Raw genomic sequence first — 13,463 nt, forward strand, 5'->3', positions numbered from 1 at the left:
ATATGCTGAAGAACAAGAATCAGTTATTAATAAGTTGGAACTTAACACGTCTCATAAGGAGTTTGTTCTCTTGACTATGAGTATTATGTTATTTTGTTTTATATAAACTGATGCTAAATAACAAATATTAAGGAAAGGGTTGATTTGAACTTAACCAATATTTTGTGGACTTCGACTATAACACTCTCAATACGATATAGGTACATTTTGATGGAATGGTGGGTTATCTACTTCTAATATCTCACTCATAGAAATGTCAAGATAAAGTTCGTTAAAATGATACCTTTAAGTCCTTTACAACAAACTATATAAATGCACTACACGGATTTATCAATAAATTATAAATAGTAATAATATTTAAATTTAAAAGTTAATACACCATCATGTAAATTGATAACAGATGTAAGAATGTTTATTGTACCATTAAGGAGAGCATGCGACGGATTGAATCTACTTGGCTATGTTGAATCTCTCTCAATTGCTAGGAGTGGTCTCTACAAATGGAATGTGCGTACTCAAGAATTGCTTACACATTTGGCTATATCGGTGATTAGAAGTAGGGTCACTCCCTTATTGAGTCCATAGAGTGACAAAACTAGCAACAAAAGATATCTCATGAACAAAACTAGCAACAAAAGACGTCTCATGAACTCCTAAAAGGCGACTCCATGACAACGAGGAGGAAAGGTGTTAACTAGACACAAGTGAAAGATTATTTAGAGAGAGACGATAAAATTTACGTTATAAAGCAAAACAACATAGAAATTTTCTTTTATCTTTGTTTAAAATAGCTGATTTGTCAATTTCTATGATTTTATTATGTTTCCTACCTGGGCTGTACAAATTTTCAAATTCTTGAGAAATGTGTCTTTTTAATTTCTTCTTAAAATACGCATTTCAGATAAATTTGTTCTAAGAAGACAAAATTAAAAAGACACATTTTCCAAGAATTTGAAAATTTGTAAGGCTCAGTTAGTAAACACAATAAAACGGCCTGGGGTGACTATATTTTAAGAAAAAAGGTTAAAAAAGAAATAACATGCTCTCTCAATATTTTTTTAAAATTTGGTCTTATCAACCAACATATACATTGTCCGCTCCCTCTATGTTTTTTTGAGTTTAACATGCTCTCTTAGAATAAGAATCTTCTTCTAATATGTTTACTCAATTCAAATTCATACGGGAATAATCAGTACTTATTTTAGTAATTTTTCCATATATGATTGAGGAGGTTGGCAATCATCTTTGATGATAGAAACCACGCCATGACATGTGCAGGCTCATCCACCATTTCCAAGGCATAACACGCGTCAAACTCCTAATGACACGTGTAAGTATCTTCACACACGTATCCCCATTGCCATCATCATAAATCCTCGAGTCCCCGTGTCCAGTTTAAAAAGCCAAGCAAAACAGACATGTTCAGCGCCATCAAATCACTTCCGACTCAAACTAAACCAGCTGTTTCAACTCTCTTCGCTAGCTCAAACAACTTCGCCGGCAAAGCATATCCGATCACCCGAACTGTGAGGTTCCAGCAGACGTCCGCGGGAAACCAAGAGCCTGACACCGATAACATGGAGAAGAAAGAAGAAGCTAAGGAAGTTGAAAAAAAAGGGTATGAATTACGTTTTTTAGTAGAGTCGGCTTTACTATTCAAATGATTTGAGGCGTAACATAACTTGTTGCTTGTTTACATGTCGTTTAATTGTAATTAATTGAATGGTAAATAGAAAAATTGACACCTAAAAAATAATAGAAGTTTTAACATAAAATGTTGAAAGCTATGCTCTAATTAGTTCTCTTGATTTTGTGTAACATTATGGTGACATGAATATATGTTTTGGTAGGGACGTGATGTCACATTCCTTCGGGGAAGGGTACGCGACGAGATCAGACGAGGAAGGTTTCGGAGGAATATACGGAGGCAATCAGTCGCTTTCTCATGAAGATGAAGATAAGATCATTCATGGCAATTCTCCTGGTACATTTGTATAATTAGATTTTGGATCATGTATATATTAAGATATATGTGTAAAGGAGATTTTGATATTGTGTACTCGATCGTTTTGAAGAATACGACAAGACGCAAGGAAGCGAGGTGAAAGAGAAGGAAAAGGCTCGACACCAGACGAGTGCCAACTCATGAAGACGAGGTAGGAGGATGTCATACCACACTGTTTGTTTTGTGTTTCGAAACTTTTTATTAATTTGTTTTAGTTTTCGTTTTCGTTTTGATGGGGTTTTCAACTTGAAAGGTTGAAATATGCCGCTTTTATAGTTTCATTATCATTCCATTTTACGCCGTTTGGTGTAATAAGTTGTTCTAGGGTGATCCTTAATGCTTAGATTGTGCAAGTATTAAAATCGGTATATATCTAGTTTTTCTTCCCCTCGTGTATCTATGAACATGCATTATTTCTGATTTTGTTCGGATGATAATATTAATCTATAATCCAGCTTATAATATATATTCTATAGTCCAGCTTAAATCATAAGTTACGCACAGCTTACGGCTGATTGATGAATCATAAGCCAGGTTTTTATATAGTTCATTTCAAATTAAACAGTTACGGTTGATTATTGGTTTGAACAGCTTTAATTATTTGAAAACCAAATCAAAACTCTAGAAGGCAAAACAAGAACTCAAGAAGCTTACTTGAATTCAGTCGAGAACTCAAGTCGTCCCTTCTAGAGTACGCTCTTAAAAACAACAAAACAAAATAATATTCAAATATAATTGAGAGAACTCAAGAAGCTTATGGAATTCAATAGTCCCATCTAGAACACTCTTAAAACAATAAGAGAAAAATATACTTAAATATAATTGTCTAAAAATTGACATTAGTTGTCTTAAAACATAAGAAAATACATCTTCTGGAATACTTATTTAAGCAATAAGAGAAAAATATGCTTGTCTAGAACACTCTTAAAACTGCAAGAGAAAAATATACAAAATATACTTAAATATAATTGACTAAAAGTTGACATTAGTTTTCTTAAAACATAAGAAAATACACCTTCTGGAATATTTATTTAAGCAATAAGAGAGAAATATAACTTAAAATATAGATACTTAAAACAATAAGAGAATAAATAATTGAAGCTTACAACATTAGAGAATACCGAGAAAATATATAATTACATATAACTGACTAAATATAATTAAAATTATACTACACTAGCTTTAGAGTTCGTGTAACACACGAGATGATCCAAATAATAATTCAAATAATAAAGCTAAAAACATACAAATAAGTTATTGTTTATATCTAAGCTTATTATATACTATGTATTGTATATATCTAAGCTTATTATATACTATATGTACATAAATTAATATTATATTTATATAAAAAATGATTTTTTCAAAAAAGAAATGAACTTAATAAAAATATAATAACAATAACGCAAGTGCAAAAAACATATCTGAGAAGGGACCATCTATGGAAATTTGATTCTTAGTATCAATATATATACAAGTTAACTACATTTGGTCAATGTTGTAAAAGTCGTTAGGCGATCCTAGGCGGTCGACTGGGGAGTTGGGAGTAGTCGTGAGTAGTCGGGGATTACTCGGAAAATACCTAAGGAGTACTCGGCCGAGGCCGGAATACTCGATCTAGGCGGGGAGTACTCGACCGGCTACTCGGAAGTTTTACAACATTGCATTTGGCTCAAAATTTGTTACGGGTCAAAAGGATGTAATATGAGTATTTTTAAAAGTTTGAGAGTGCAAGTAGATTTATTATTAAATTTGTTACGGGTTTAAAGTTATGAATTGAAATGCAAATGAAAGTTAGAATTTTAAATGTGATTTTAGGTTTCGGATTTATTTTTAGTGACATTTTTGAAAATAATGAAAAAATTCTGGATTTGGCTAATTGACTATTTTTATCACAACTATTAAAATTTAAGAAAAAACGGCGAACACTTTCGACATGCTACTTCCAAGCCTATCAATGCTTCTAACTTTTATCAAATTTGAAACATTTGTGTCAGCATTGACTTTTCCTTTAATGGTGATTTTCATATTTTGATAGGAAACATAGTGTGTGAAACATCTCATATAAAATTATGCTCAAGTGAAGCAAAACATTCACAAAATTAAACAGATTAACGTGCTATTTTTATATGTTGTCATTATGGCAAAGTTGAAAAGCCCCCTCAAAATTATCATTTTCATGGTGTAGCTCAACACTATTATTGTATTAAAAGTCTTTTCTGAAATTGGTTCATAGTCAAAATTCTTTCAAGTATATTATAGCATCTATTTACCAACTTTTGACCCGTAACAATTAAATTTAAGTTCCACAAAAAACCTGAAACAGTCATTGATAAAAAAAAACTGAGAAACACGCTTGTGTGGACCTTACAGGAGTGTCTCCTCTTGTCGGGGCGCCACATATTGTTTCATTACTCGTGACACTATTGGGTGTCAATATTTAATAAATACATTCATTCGCGCACGCGCAAAGTAAAAGTAAGATAACATAAATCATCATAAATCAATATATTATAAATCATAATATTCGAACAGCAATAACTTGTCTTGATACATTTTAATCTAGGTCCAAAAGTAAAAACGTCCTATGTGTCCACAAGCTCCAAAACAGCTACTGCAAACCTGAACATGTGTTAAAATAAACGTCAAACACTTGCGTGTTGGTGAGAAATCAAGTTTAATACAATACATAGATAACAATAAATCTGCGCGCAACACGTGTATGTCTGGTGTTTAACAAGGGTGCAATCAGATTGTGATCAAGCCTAGATAGATCATAGCTCATAGTTCATAGTTCAATCCGTGCTCCCAATTGAGCACAAAAACGAGAAAACATCTGTGCAAGTGTAAACAAAGAAAACCGTAAACGATAGGTCTCCCGTGTTCATCTAATGGATCCATGAAAACTGCGGAATAGGCCGAACAAAGCGGTTAATGATACACACATACAAATAAACAGCCAAGTAAACGTCCTCAACACATGGGATACTGCGCGACTAAAGTTCATAAACAAGTTTAAGACTCTAAGTTTGTATGAACACATGAACATCCCAAAACATTAAAAGCAAAAAGGGATTAGGTACGAGATTACTCACTTGATAAACGATGCGGTGTAAGATAAAGCAAGAACCTACTTTAAACAAGCACAAGTTAACCTATAATTAAAGATTATTGTTTTAACGATCTGTTTTAAGTCTTGATTATAAGTTAGCATAATTAATAAGTAAATTATAATATATATATATTACCGGAAGAGCAGGACAAAACAGGGAGGAAGACGGAGGCAGAGAGGGAGGCGGCAGAGAGAGCAAGGAGAACAGGAGAGATTAAGTGTTTTGTGTGTGTAGTGTTAGGAAAAATAATACTATTATTTATAGAGAAACCCTAGGGAACACAATCCCTAGAAAAAGGGGAAAAGATCTCAAAAAGTAAAAGATTCCAAAAGCAAAAGATATCAAAAGATATGGCAGCAGGGAAAAAGAGAAAAAAAAGCTGACAGGGAACAGTAAAAAGGCATGGGCAGGTCAGTTAAAGGTACTGGTCAAGCATGGCAAAAGCAGATCTCAAAAGATAATGTCAGTCACTTTTTCTGCCAACCAATGGGGTTGGTGCGCATGCTGCGCCGAAAGTAACTTTTCAGACATAAAGCAGATTAGGTCAACAGCACAAAAGATAAGACAACACAAAAGCAAACGGCTAGATTAAACAGAAGAAAACTCAAAGGGTTTAGCGAGAAAGCTCGAGCGCGAAGGCAGACACAGAAGGTCAAGAGAGCGCGAGCGCGAAGGCAGACAGAACCAACCTTAACGCGTCGCGGGAAGAACTACATTTCTAAGCGCGCCGCGGGAAGAATCACATTTCTTAGCGCGCCGCGGGAGGAAATAAAATTCCTAGCGCGCCGCGGGAAGAACTATAATTCTTCGCGCGTCGAGGGATGAACTACGATTCTTAGCGCGCTGCGAGAAGAACTACAATCCTTAGCGCGTCGCAGGAAGAACTACCGTTCTTAGCGCGCTGCGAGAAGAATTACAATTCTTAGCGCGCTGCGAGAAGAGTTCGTCTCGCGTATCGCTGAAACAGGTGGTCTTCACGCAGGATTCCTTGTAAGGGGTCTGGCGCGTGGAGCTGCGCAGACAACCTTAGGCGGGAAGGAACAAAGGACAAGCAAAGAGTTAGAAGAAAAAGAGGGAAACAAGGCGTAAGGGCGGGACGGCGACAAGAGGGAAAAGAAGGCGGAAAGAGAGAAGAGGGACGGGACGGCGGAAAGAAAAAGAGAGAAAGAGGCGGGAAGGAAAATATATATTATTACTAAAAGTAAAATATAAGTATAAATAAATACTAGATCATAAAAGAAAGAGATCGGGTCAGAGAAACGGGTACCTGGGTCGGGTCGGATCGGGGCAGATGTTACAGTCTCCCCTACTTTAAGAAATTTCGTCCCGAAATTTATCTCGAAGTAGGTGGCGCAGAGAACAGGTGCGGGTACTTGATCTTCATTTGATCTTCCCTTTCCCATGTAAACTCGGCTCCGCGCTTGGACTCCCAGCGAACTTTCACGATAGGGATACGACTGCGCTTGGTTTGCTTTACCTCGCGATCCATAATCTCAACAGGCTTCTCAACGAAATGCATAGTTTCATCAACTTGAACTTCATCAAGTGGAATGTGAAGGTTCTCGTCAGCTAAACACTTCTTGAGATTGGATACATGGAACGTTGGATGCACATTACTGAGCGCGGGCGGCAGGTCAAGTCTGTAAGCAACTTTTCCTACACGCGCGAGAATCTTGAATGGTCCAACATATCGAGGAGCAAGCTTATCTTTCTTCCCAAAGCGGACAACACCTTTCCAGGGCGACACTTTGAGGAGAACAAGATCACCAACTTGAAATTCGAGAGGCTTCCGCCTACGATCTGCGTAACTCTTCTGTCGGCTTCTGGCAGTCAGCAGATGATCACGGATCTTGGCGATTTTATTGGTTGTCTCTTGAACAAGTTCGGGTCCTGTGATTTGAGTTTCACCCACTTCGCTCCAACAAATCGGGGAGCGGCACTTACGACCGTAAAGTGCTTCAAATGGGGCCATACCGATACTGGAATGATAGCTGTTATTATAAGAGAACTCGATCAAAGGCAGGTGCGAATCCCAATTACCTCCAAAATCAAGAACACAAGATCGGAGCATATCCTCAAGAGTTTGAATAGTTCGCTCAGACTGACCGTCAGTCTGGGGATGATATGCCGTACTCATGTCCAAGCGAGTTCCTAGCGCAGATTGGAGAGATTTCCAAAAGCGAGATATAAAACGGCCATCGCGATCGGATATGATGCTCAAAGGAGTACCATGGCGGCAGACAATTTCCTTGACATAAAGCTGCGCGAGTTGCTCAACACGGTAGTTTTCACGAATGGGCAGAAAGTGAGCAGACTTAGTCAAACGATCCACTATTACCCAAATGCTATCATGTTTGCTTGCTGTCAAAGGTAACTTGGTAATAAAGTCCATCGCTACACATTCCCATTTCCACGTAGGAATTTCTGGTTGTTCGAGCAAACCAGATGGGCGTTGGTGTTCAGCTTTCACTTTAGAACAAGTCAGACATCTAGCTACAAACACAGCAATATCCTTTTTCATACCGGGCCACCAATAAGTAATGCGCAAATCCTTGTACATCTTATCAGCGCCAGGATGAACGGAATACCGAGATTTGTGCGCTTCACTCAGGATATCAGCGCGAAGATTCTCATCAAAGGGAATCCAGATGCGATTAAGATAGCAGAGAATTCCACTCAGATTAGGGACAAAGTGCGCTTCCGCGCCACACGCTAACTCGGCGCGAAGATTACCATTACTGATGGATGCGCGCTGCGCGTCACGAATACGCGATTCAAGGTTGCTTTGAATCGGCGCGAAGTGAAGCTGGGTGCGCGGCAAGATACAGTTAAGCTGGCAGGGTTTTCGGCTGAGCGCATCGGCTACCACATTAGCCTTACCAGGATGATACCGGATCTCACAATCGTAATCGCTGATGAGTTCGTTCCATCGGCGTTGCCTCATGTTAAGTTCCTTCTGATCAAAGATATGCTGAAGGCTTTTATGGTCAGTGTAGAGGATACACTTAGTACCATAAAGGTAGTGTCTCCAGATTTTCAAGACAAAAACAACTGCACCAAGTTCGAGATCGTGAGTTGTATAATTCTTTTCATGAACCTTAAGTTGCCTTGATGCGTAAGCGATAACCTTGCCTCGTTGCATAAGAACACAACCGAGACCTTGGTTGGAGGCATCGCAGTACACGACAAAATCATCATTACCCTCAGGTAGCGCAAGAACAGGAGCTTCACACAACAATCGCTTGAGCGATAGAAAGGCTTCTTCTTGCTTCGAGCCCCAAATATATGGTTTACCTTTGTGCGTTAGAGCTGTTAAAGGCAAAGCGATCTTCGAGAAGTTCGAAATGAAGCGCCGGTAATAACCAGCTAAGCCCAGAAAGGAACGGATCTCAGAAGGAGAGGATGGCGTAATCCAGTTCTTGATTGCTTCAATTTTGGATGGGTCGACATGAATGCCCATCTTGTTAACCACATGACCAAGAAACTGTACTTCATCAGACCAGAATTCACACTTGGAAAGCTTAGCATAGAGCTGCTCGGTTCGAAGCTTCTGCAACACCAACCGGAGATGTTGCTCATGCTCGGCCTTGGTCTTAGAATACACCAGAACATCATCGATAAACACGATCACGAATTTATCCAAGAAAGGCCTACACACCCGATTCATTAGATCCATGAAAACGGCGGGTGCGTTGGTTAAACCGAAGGACATGACCAAGAATTCAAAATGGCCATAACGAGTTCGAAAAGCAGTCTTCGGAACATCTTCATCGCGGATGCGCAACTGGTGATAGCCAGAGCGGAGATCAATCTTCGAGAAAACAAGAGGCACCTTGGAGTTGATCAAAGAGGTCGTCAATACGCGGTAAGGGATACCGGTTCTTAATGGTGAGTTTGTTCAACTCGCGGTAATCTATACACATGCGAAACGATCCATCTTTCTTTTTAACGAACAACACCGGAGCACCCCAGGGCGAAGAGCTAGGGCGAATGAATCCTTTAGCAGTCAACTCTTGAAGTTGGCTTGCCAATTCTTGCATCTCAGCGGGTGCAAGACGATAAGGAGATTTAGCTACGGGGGAAGCACCAGGGACAAGATCAATACGGAACTCGACTTCACGAGCGGGAGGGATACCAGGAAGATCATCAGGAAAAACTTCAGGGAAATCACGCACAACAGGGATATCGCGAAGCTTCTTTTCTTCAGCAGGTTTGACCACATGGGCTAAGAATGCAACACACTTCTTCCGCATAAGCCTTTGGGCTTCGGCGCAAGACATAAGCTTAAGACCACTGGAGGGTTTTTCGCCGTAGATGTGAAGATCACCATTTTCTCGAGGAATGCGAATCAACTTCTTGGCGCAAATAACTTCGGCGCGATTATGCGAAAGCCAATCCATACCAATAATAACATCAAAGCTCCCAAGAGGCATGGGGATGAGGTCGATCAGAAAATCGTTTTCGTTAAGGTTAAGCGTACAATCTTTAATCACCGAGTTAATTAAAACAGTTTCGCCATTAGCCAATTCAACTGAAAAATCTTCTTTTAAATCGCTGCGCGGTCGCGCAAGCTTCTGCTCGAAGGCGCGAGAGATAAAACTTCGATCGGCGCCAGTATCAAAAAGTATAGAAGCATAAAATCCGTTAAGCAAAAATGTACCATTAACTACGTCATTATTCGCTTGCGCTTGGTGCGTGGTTATGTTAAAAGCTCGTCCACGCGTCACTTGGTTTGAAATCTGGTTCACCGGATTCGCTTGCGTAATCTGAACTTGTAGTCTTGGGCACGCGTTCCGGAAATGACTGGGATCACCGCAGTTAAAGCACGATCTGGGTCGTGGGTTTTGGTAGGTTGGTTGTGGATTCTGCGGGTAGACTGGTGGTGTTGGCGCAATTGGGTTGGCGAGAGGGACTCTACAGTATTCAGCAGAGTGACCAACGCGGCCACATCGGTTACATTGTCGACACGGGGTTTGGGTTGGGTGGTGAAGTCTACAGGTTGGGCAAAAGGGTTGATTTCCTGTGTAAGGTTTCTTAGTTGGCGGGGCAGGGAGTGCTGGATTGGTTAAGGCATAGTTGTGGGCTACAGGAGGTGTTGGGTAGGCTGACAGTGGGTTAGGCGCGTAAACTGGAGGTTGGTAGATGGGTTGCTGGACAATGGGCGGGTTGGTAAGCGCATAGGCCTTGCGCCTGCGCTTGAGGTTGTTACGGTTTGAGGGTTCGGGTTTGGTTTCTGTTGGTTCAGGGGCAGTCTTGGTGGGTTTGGTTTTCTCAGCTCCCCGCAGGAACAGGGTTCCTGCTCTGACATGGTTGTCGCTGAGCACAGCGGCCAACTCGATGGCGTCAGAGAGGGTAACTGGGTTTCTAGCCCATACAGAATCTTGAATTTCCATGGGGAGACCCCCAAGGAATTTCTCTATGGCTCGGCGGGAAGGGGTAACAAGGTGAGGGACAAGCAGGCTTAGTTCATGGAAGCGCGTCGCGTACTCGCGCGCTTCACCGCTGTATTGCTTCAAGTTCCAGAATTCTTCCTCCAGGCGCTTAACTTCGTTGGGAGGGCAGAATTCTCGTGTCAGAATTTCCTTAAATTCCTCCCAGAGCATGCTGGAAGCAGCTTCTGCGCCACGCGCATGAGCTACTCCATTCCACCATGTAAGCGCTCTAGATTCCAGGACACTGGAAGCATACAGGGTTCGTCTGTTTGAGGGGCATTGGGTGTGGAGGAAAGTGTTTTCAATCTTCTCGAGCCATTGGAGCATCACGGTGGCTCCTTCAAGCCCTGTGAACTTTGGAGGGTTACCCGCGTTAAAGGACTTAATGTTATAACTGGAGGTATTGTTTTGGCTCAAGGCTTGGGCTATCGCGGCGGCCATTTCCTGGGAACGTTGCTGTCTACGCATGCGCGAGGCTTCTCTTCTCTGAAATCGGCGAGATAGCGGAGGCATTCTATAAAAATTTTAATTTTAGTTAATATCTTAGTTTTATCGCAAAGTATATCCTTGAAAAGCTTGGTTTCACGGAGTCAGTTACTGTCAAAAGTTAAAGTAAAATAAATGACCCTAAATGCAGACTTAATAAAGGTAGCAAATTCGAATCAAGAATCGACAATTCATGTATCACCATGACTTTCCGAATTCCCAATTTAAAATATACGAGCAAACGAGTATTGGAGATTGACGATTCATGTATCACCATGACTTTTCAATCTTCAATATAAAACATACAAGAAAATGAGTATTGGAGGTTGACAATTCATGTATCACCATGACTTTTCAAGTCTCCAACCTCAGAACTTAATCGTAAATGGAAATTGAAAATCAACTATTCATGTATCACCATGACTTTTCGGATTTTCAAATCCCAACAAACGAATATGCAAGAAAAATCAATAAAAATCGAAATTCAGCAAAAGTCGAAATATCGCGAAATAAATCATAAAATCATATACTGCGCAAGCGCGAGCATACTTATAAATAACGAGTAATTAACAATAAGCGCGCAAACATGAGATTTCTCTCATGCGCGAGAAGGGACTCTTAGGTATTCTAGGCCGTTACGTCTAACCACCTATCCTAAAGTCAACCTGGCTCTGATACCAATCTGTAACACCCCGACCAAAGGCGGATTATACATCGGGGCGCCACATATTGTTTCATTACTCGTGACACTATTGGGTGTCAATATTTAATAAATACATTCATTCGCGCACGCGCAAAGTAAAAGTAAGATAACATAAATCATCATAAATCAATATATTATAAATCATAATATTCGAACAGCAATAACTTGTCTTGATACATTTTAATCTAGGTCCAAAAGTAAAAACGTCCTATGTGTCCACAAGCTCCAAAACAGCTACTGCAAACCTGAACATGTGTTAAAATAAACGTCAAACACTTGCGTGTTGGTGAGAAATCAAGTTTAATACAATACATAGATAACAATAAATCTGCGCGCAACACGTGTATGTCTGGTGTTTAACAAGGGTGCAATCAGATTGTGATCAAGCCTATATAGATCATAGCTCATAGTTCATAGTTCAATCCGTGCTCCCAATTGAGCACAAAAACGAGAAAACATCTGTGCAAGTGTAAACAAAGAAAACCGTAAACGATAGGTCTCCCGTGTTCATCTAATGTGTAACACCCCGACCAAAGGCGGATTATACATCGGGGCGCCACATATTGTTTCATTACTCGTGACACTATTGGGTGTCAATATTTAATAAATATATTCATTCACGCATGCGCAACGTATACATAAGATATAAATAAACCAACATAATCAATATATTATAAATCAAAATATTCGAACAGCAATAACTTGTCTTGATACATTTTAATCTAGGTCCAAAAGTAAAAACGTCCTATGTGTCCACAAGCTCCAAAACAGCTACTGCAAACCTGAACATGTGTTAAAATAAAACGTCAAACACGTGCGTGTTGGTGAGAAATCAAGTTTAATAGATATTCATAGTTAATCATAGATAATAACAGTAAATCTGCGCGCAACATATGTTAATCTGGTATCTAACAAGGGTGAAATCAGATTGTGACCAAGCCTTAGATTCATAGCTCATAGTTCAATCCGTACTCCTAATTGAGCACAAAAACAAGAAAACTGTGCAAGTGTAAACAAAAGAGAAAACATAAACGATAGGTTCTCCCGTGTCTACCAATGGATCCATGAGAACTTCGGAATAGGCCGAACAAAGCGGTTAATGATACACACATACAAATAACAGCCAAGTAAATATCCATAACACATGGGATACTGCGCGACTAAAACTCCATAAACAGTTTAAGACTCAGTTTTGTACGAACACATGAACATCCCAAAACATTAAAACAAAAAGGGATTAGATACGAGATTACTCACTTGATAAAGATGCGATGAAAGATACAGCAAGAACCACTTTAAAATAAGCACAAGTTAACCTATAAATAAAGATTATTGTTTTTAATGATTTGTTTTAAGTCATAATTTAATAAGTAAATTATTATATATAATATATTACCGGAAAAGCAAGGCAGAACGGAGAGGAAGACGGAGGCAGAGAGGAGGCGGCAGAGAGAGCAAGGAGCAAGAGAACAGGAGAGATTAAGTGTTTTGTGTGTGTAGTGTTAAGAAAATAATACTATTATTTATAGGAAAACCCTAGGAGACATAAATCCAGAAAAAGGGGAAAAGGTTCCAAGACAAACAGAACAAGACGAAACAAAAGATAACAAAAGATATCAAAAGATATGGCAGCTGCAGGGGGCAAGATAAAGCGGACAGCGAACAGTAAAAAGGCATGGGCAGGTCAGATAAAGGTACTGGTCAAGCATGGCAAAAGCAGATCT

The 13,463-nt window shown here is 39.6% G+C and overlaps 1 protein-coding gene across 1 annotated transcript; it reads left to right on the forward strand.

The window, feature by feature from the left end:
• The first annotated feature begins 1,391 nt into the window (after window positions 1-1,391).
• Window positions 1,392-2,168, forward strand: LOC143545778 (uncharacterized). The gene is made up of 3 exons (XM_077037600.1): window positions 1,392-1,618; window positions 1,851-1,984; window positions 2,076-2,168. Exons 1-3 carry the CDS (start codon window positions 1,419-1,421, stop codon window positions 2,147-2,149), a joined length of 408 nt encoding a protein of 135 aa, XP_076893715.1. The 5' UTR covers window positions 1,392-1,418; the 3' UTR covers window positions 2,150-2,168.
• Window positions 2,169-13,463: the final 11,295 nt, after the last annotated feature.

Source organism: Bidens hawaiensis, unplaced genomic scaffold, assembly GCF_021521415.1.
Source record: "Bidens hawaiensis isolate Kalapana, Puna unplaced genomic scaffold, B.hawaiensis_p1.1 tig00000904_1, whole genome shotgun sequence".
Classification (NCBI taxonomy): Eukaryota; Viridiplantae; Streptophyta; class Magnoliopsida; order Asterales; family Asteraceae; genus Bidens; species Bidens hawaiensis.

What these genes read in the sequence shown, in the direction of transcription:
- LOC143545778 (XM_077037600.1), top strand. Translation starts at nt 1,419, where the DNA reads ATGTTCAGCGCCATCAAATCACTTCCGACTCAAACTAAACCAGCTGTT. An exon ending in AAGGAAGTTGAAAAAAAAGG is followed by an intron (nt 1,619 to 1,850) that starts GTATGAATTACG and finishes ATGTTTTGGTAG; the next exon opens with GGACGTGATGTCACATTCCT. An exon ending in CATTCATGGCAATTCTCCTG is followed by an intron (nt 1,985 to 2,075) that starts GTACATTTGTAT and finishes ATCGTTTTGAAG; the next exon opens with AATACGACAAGACGCAAGGA.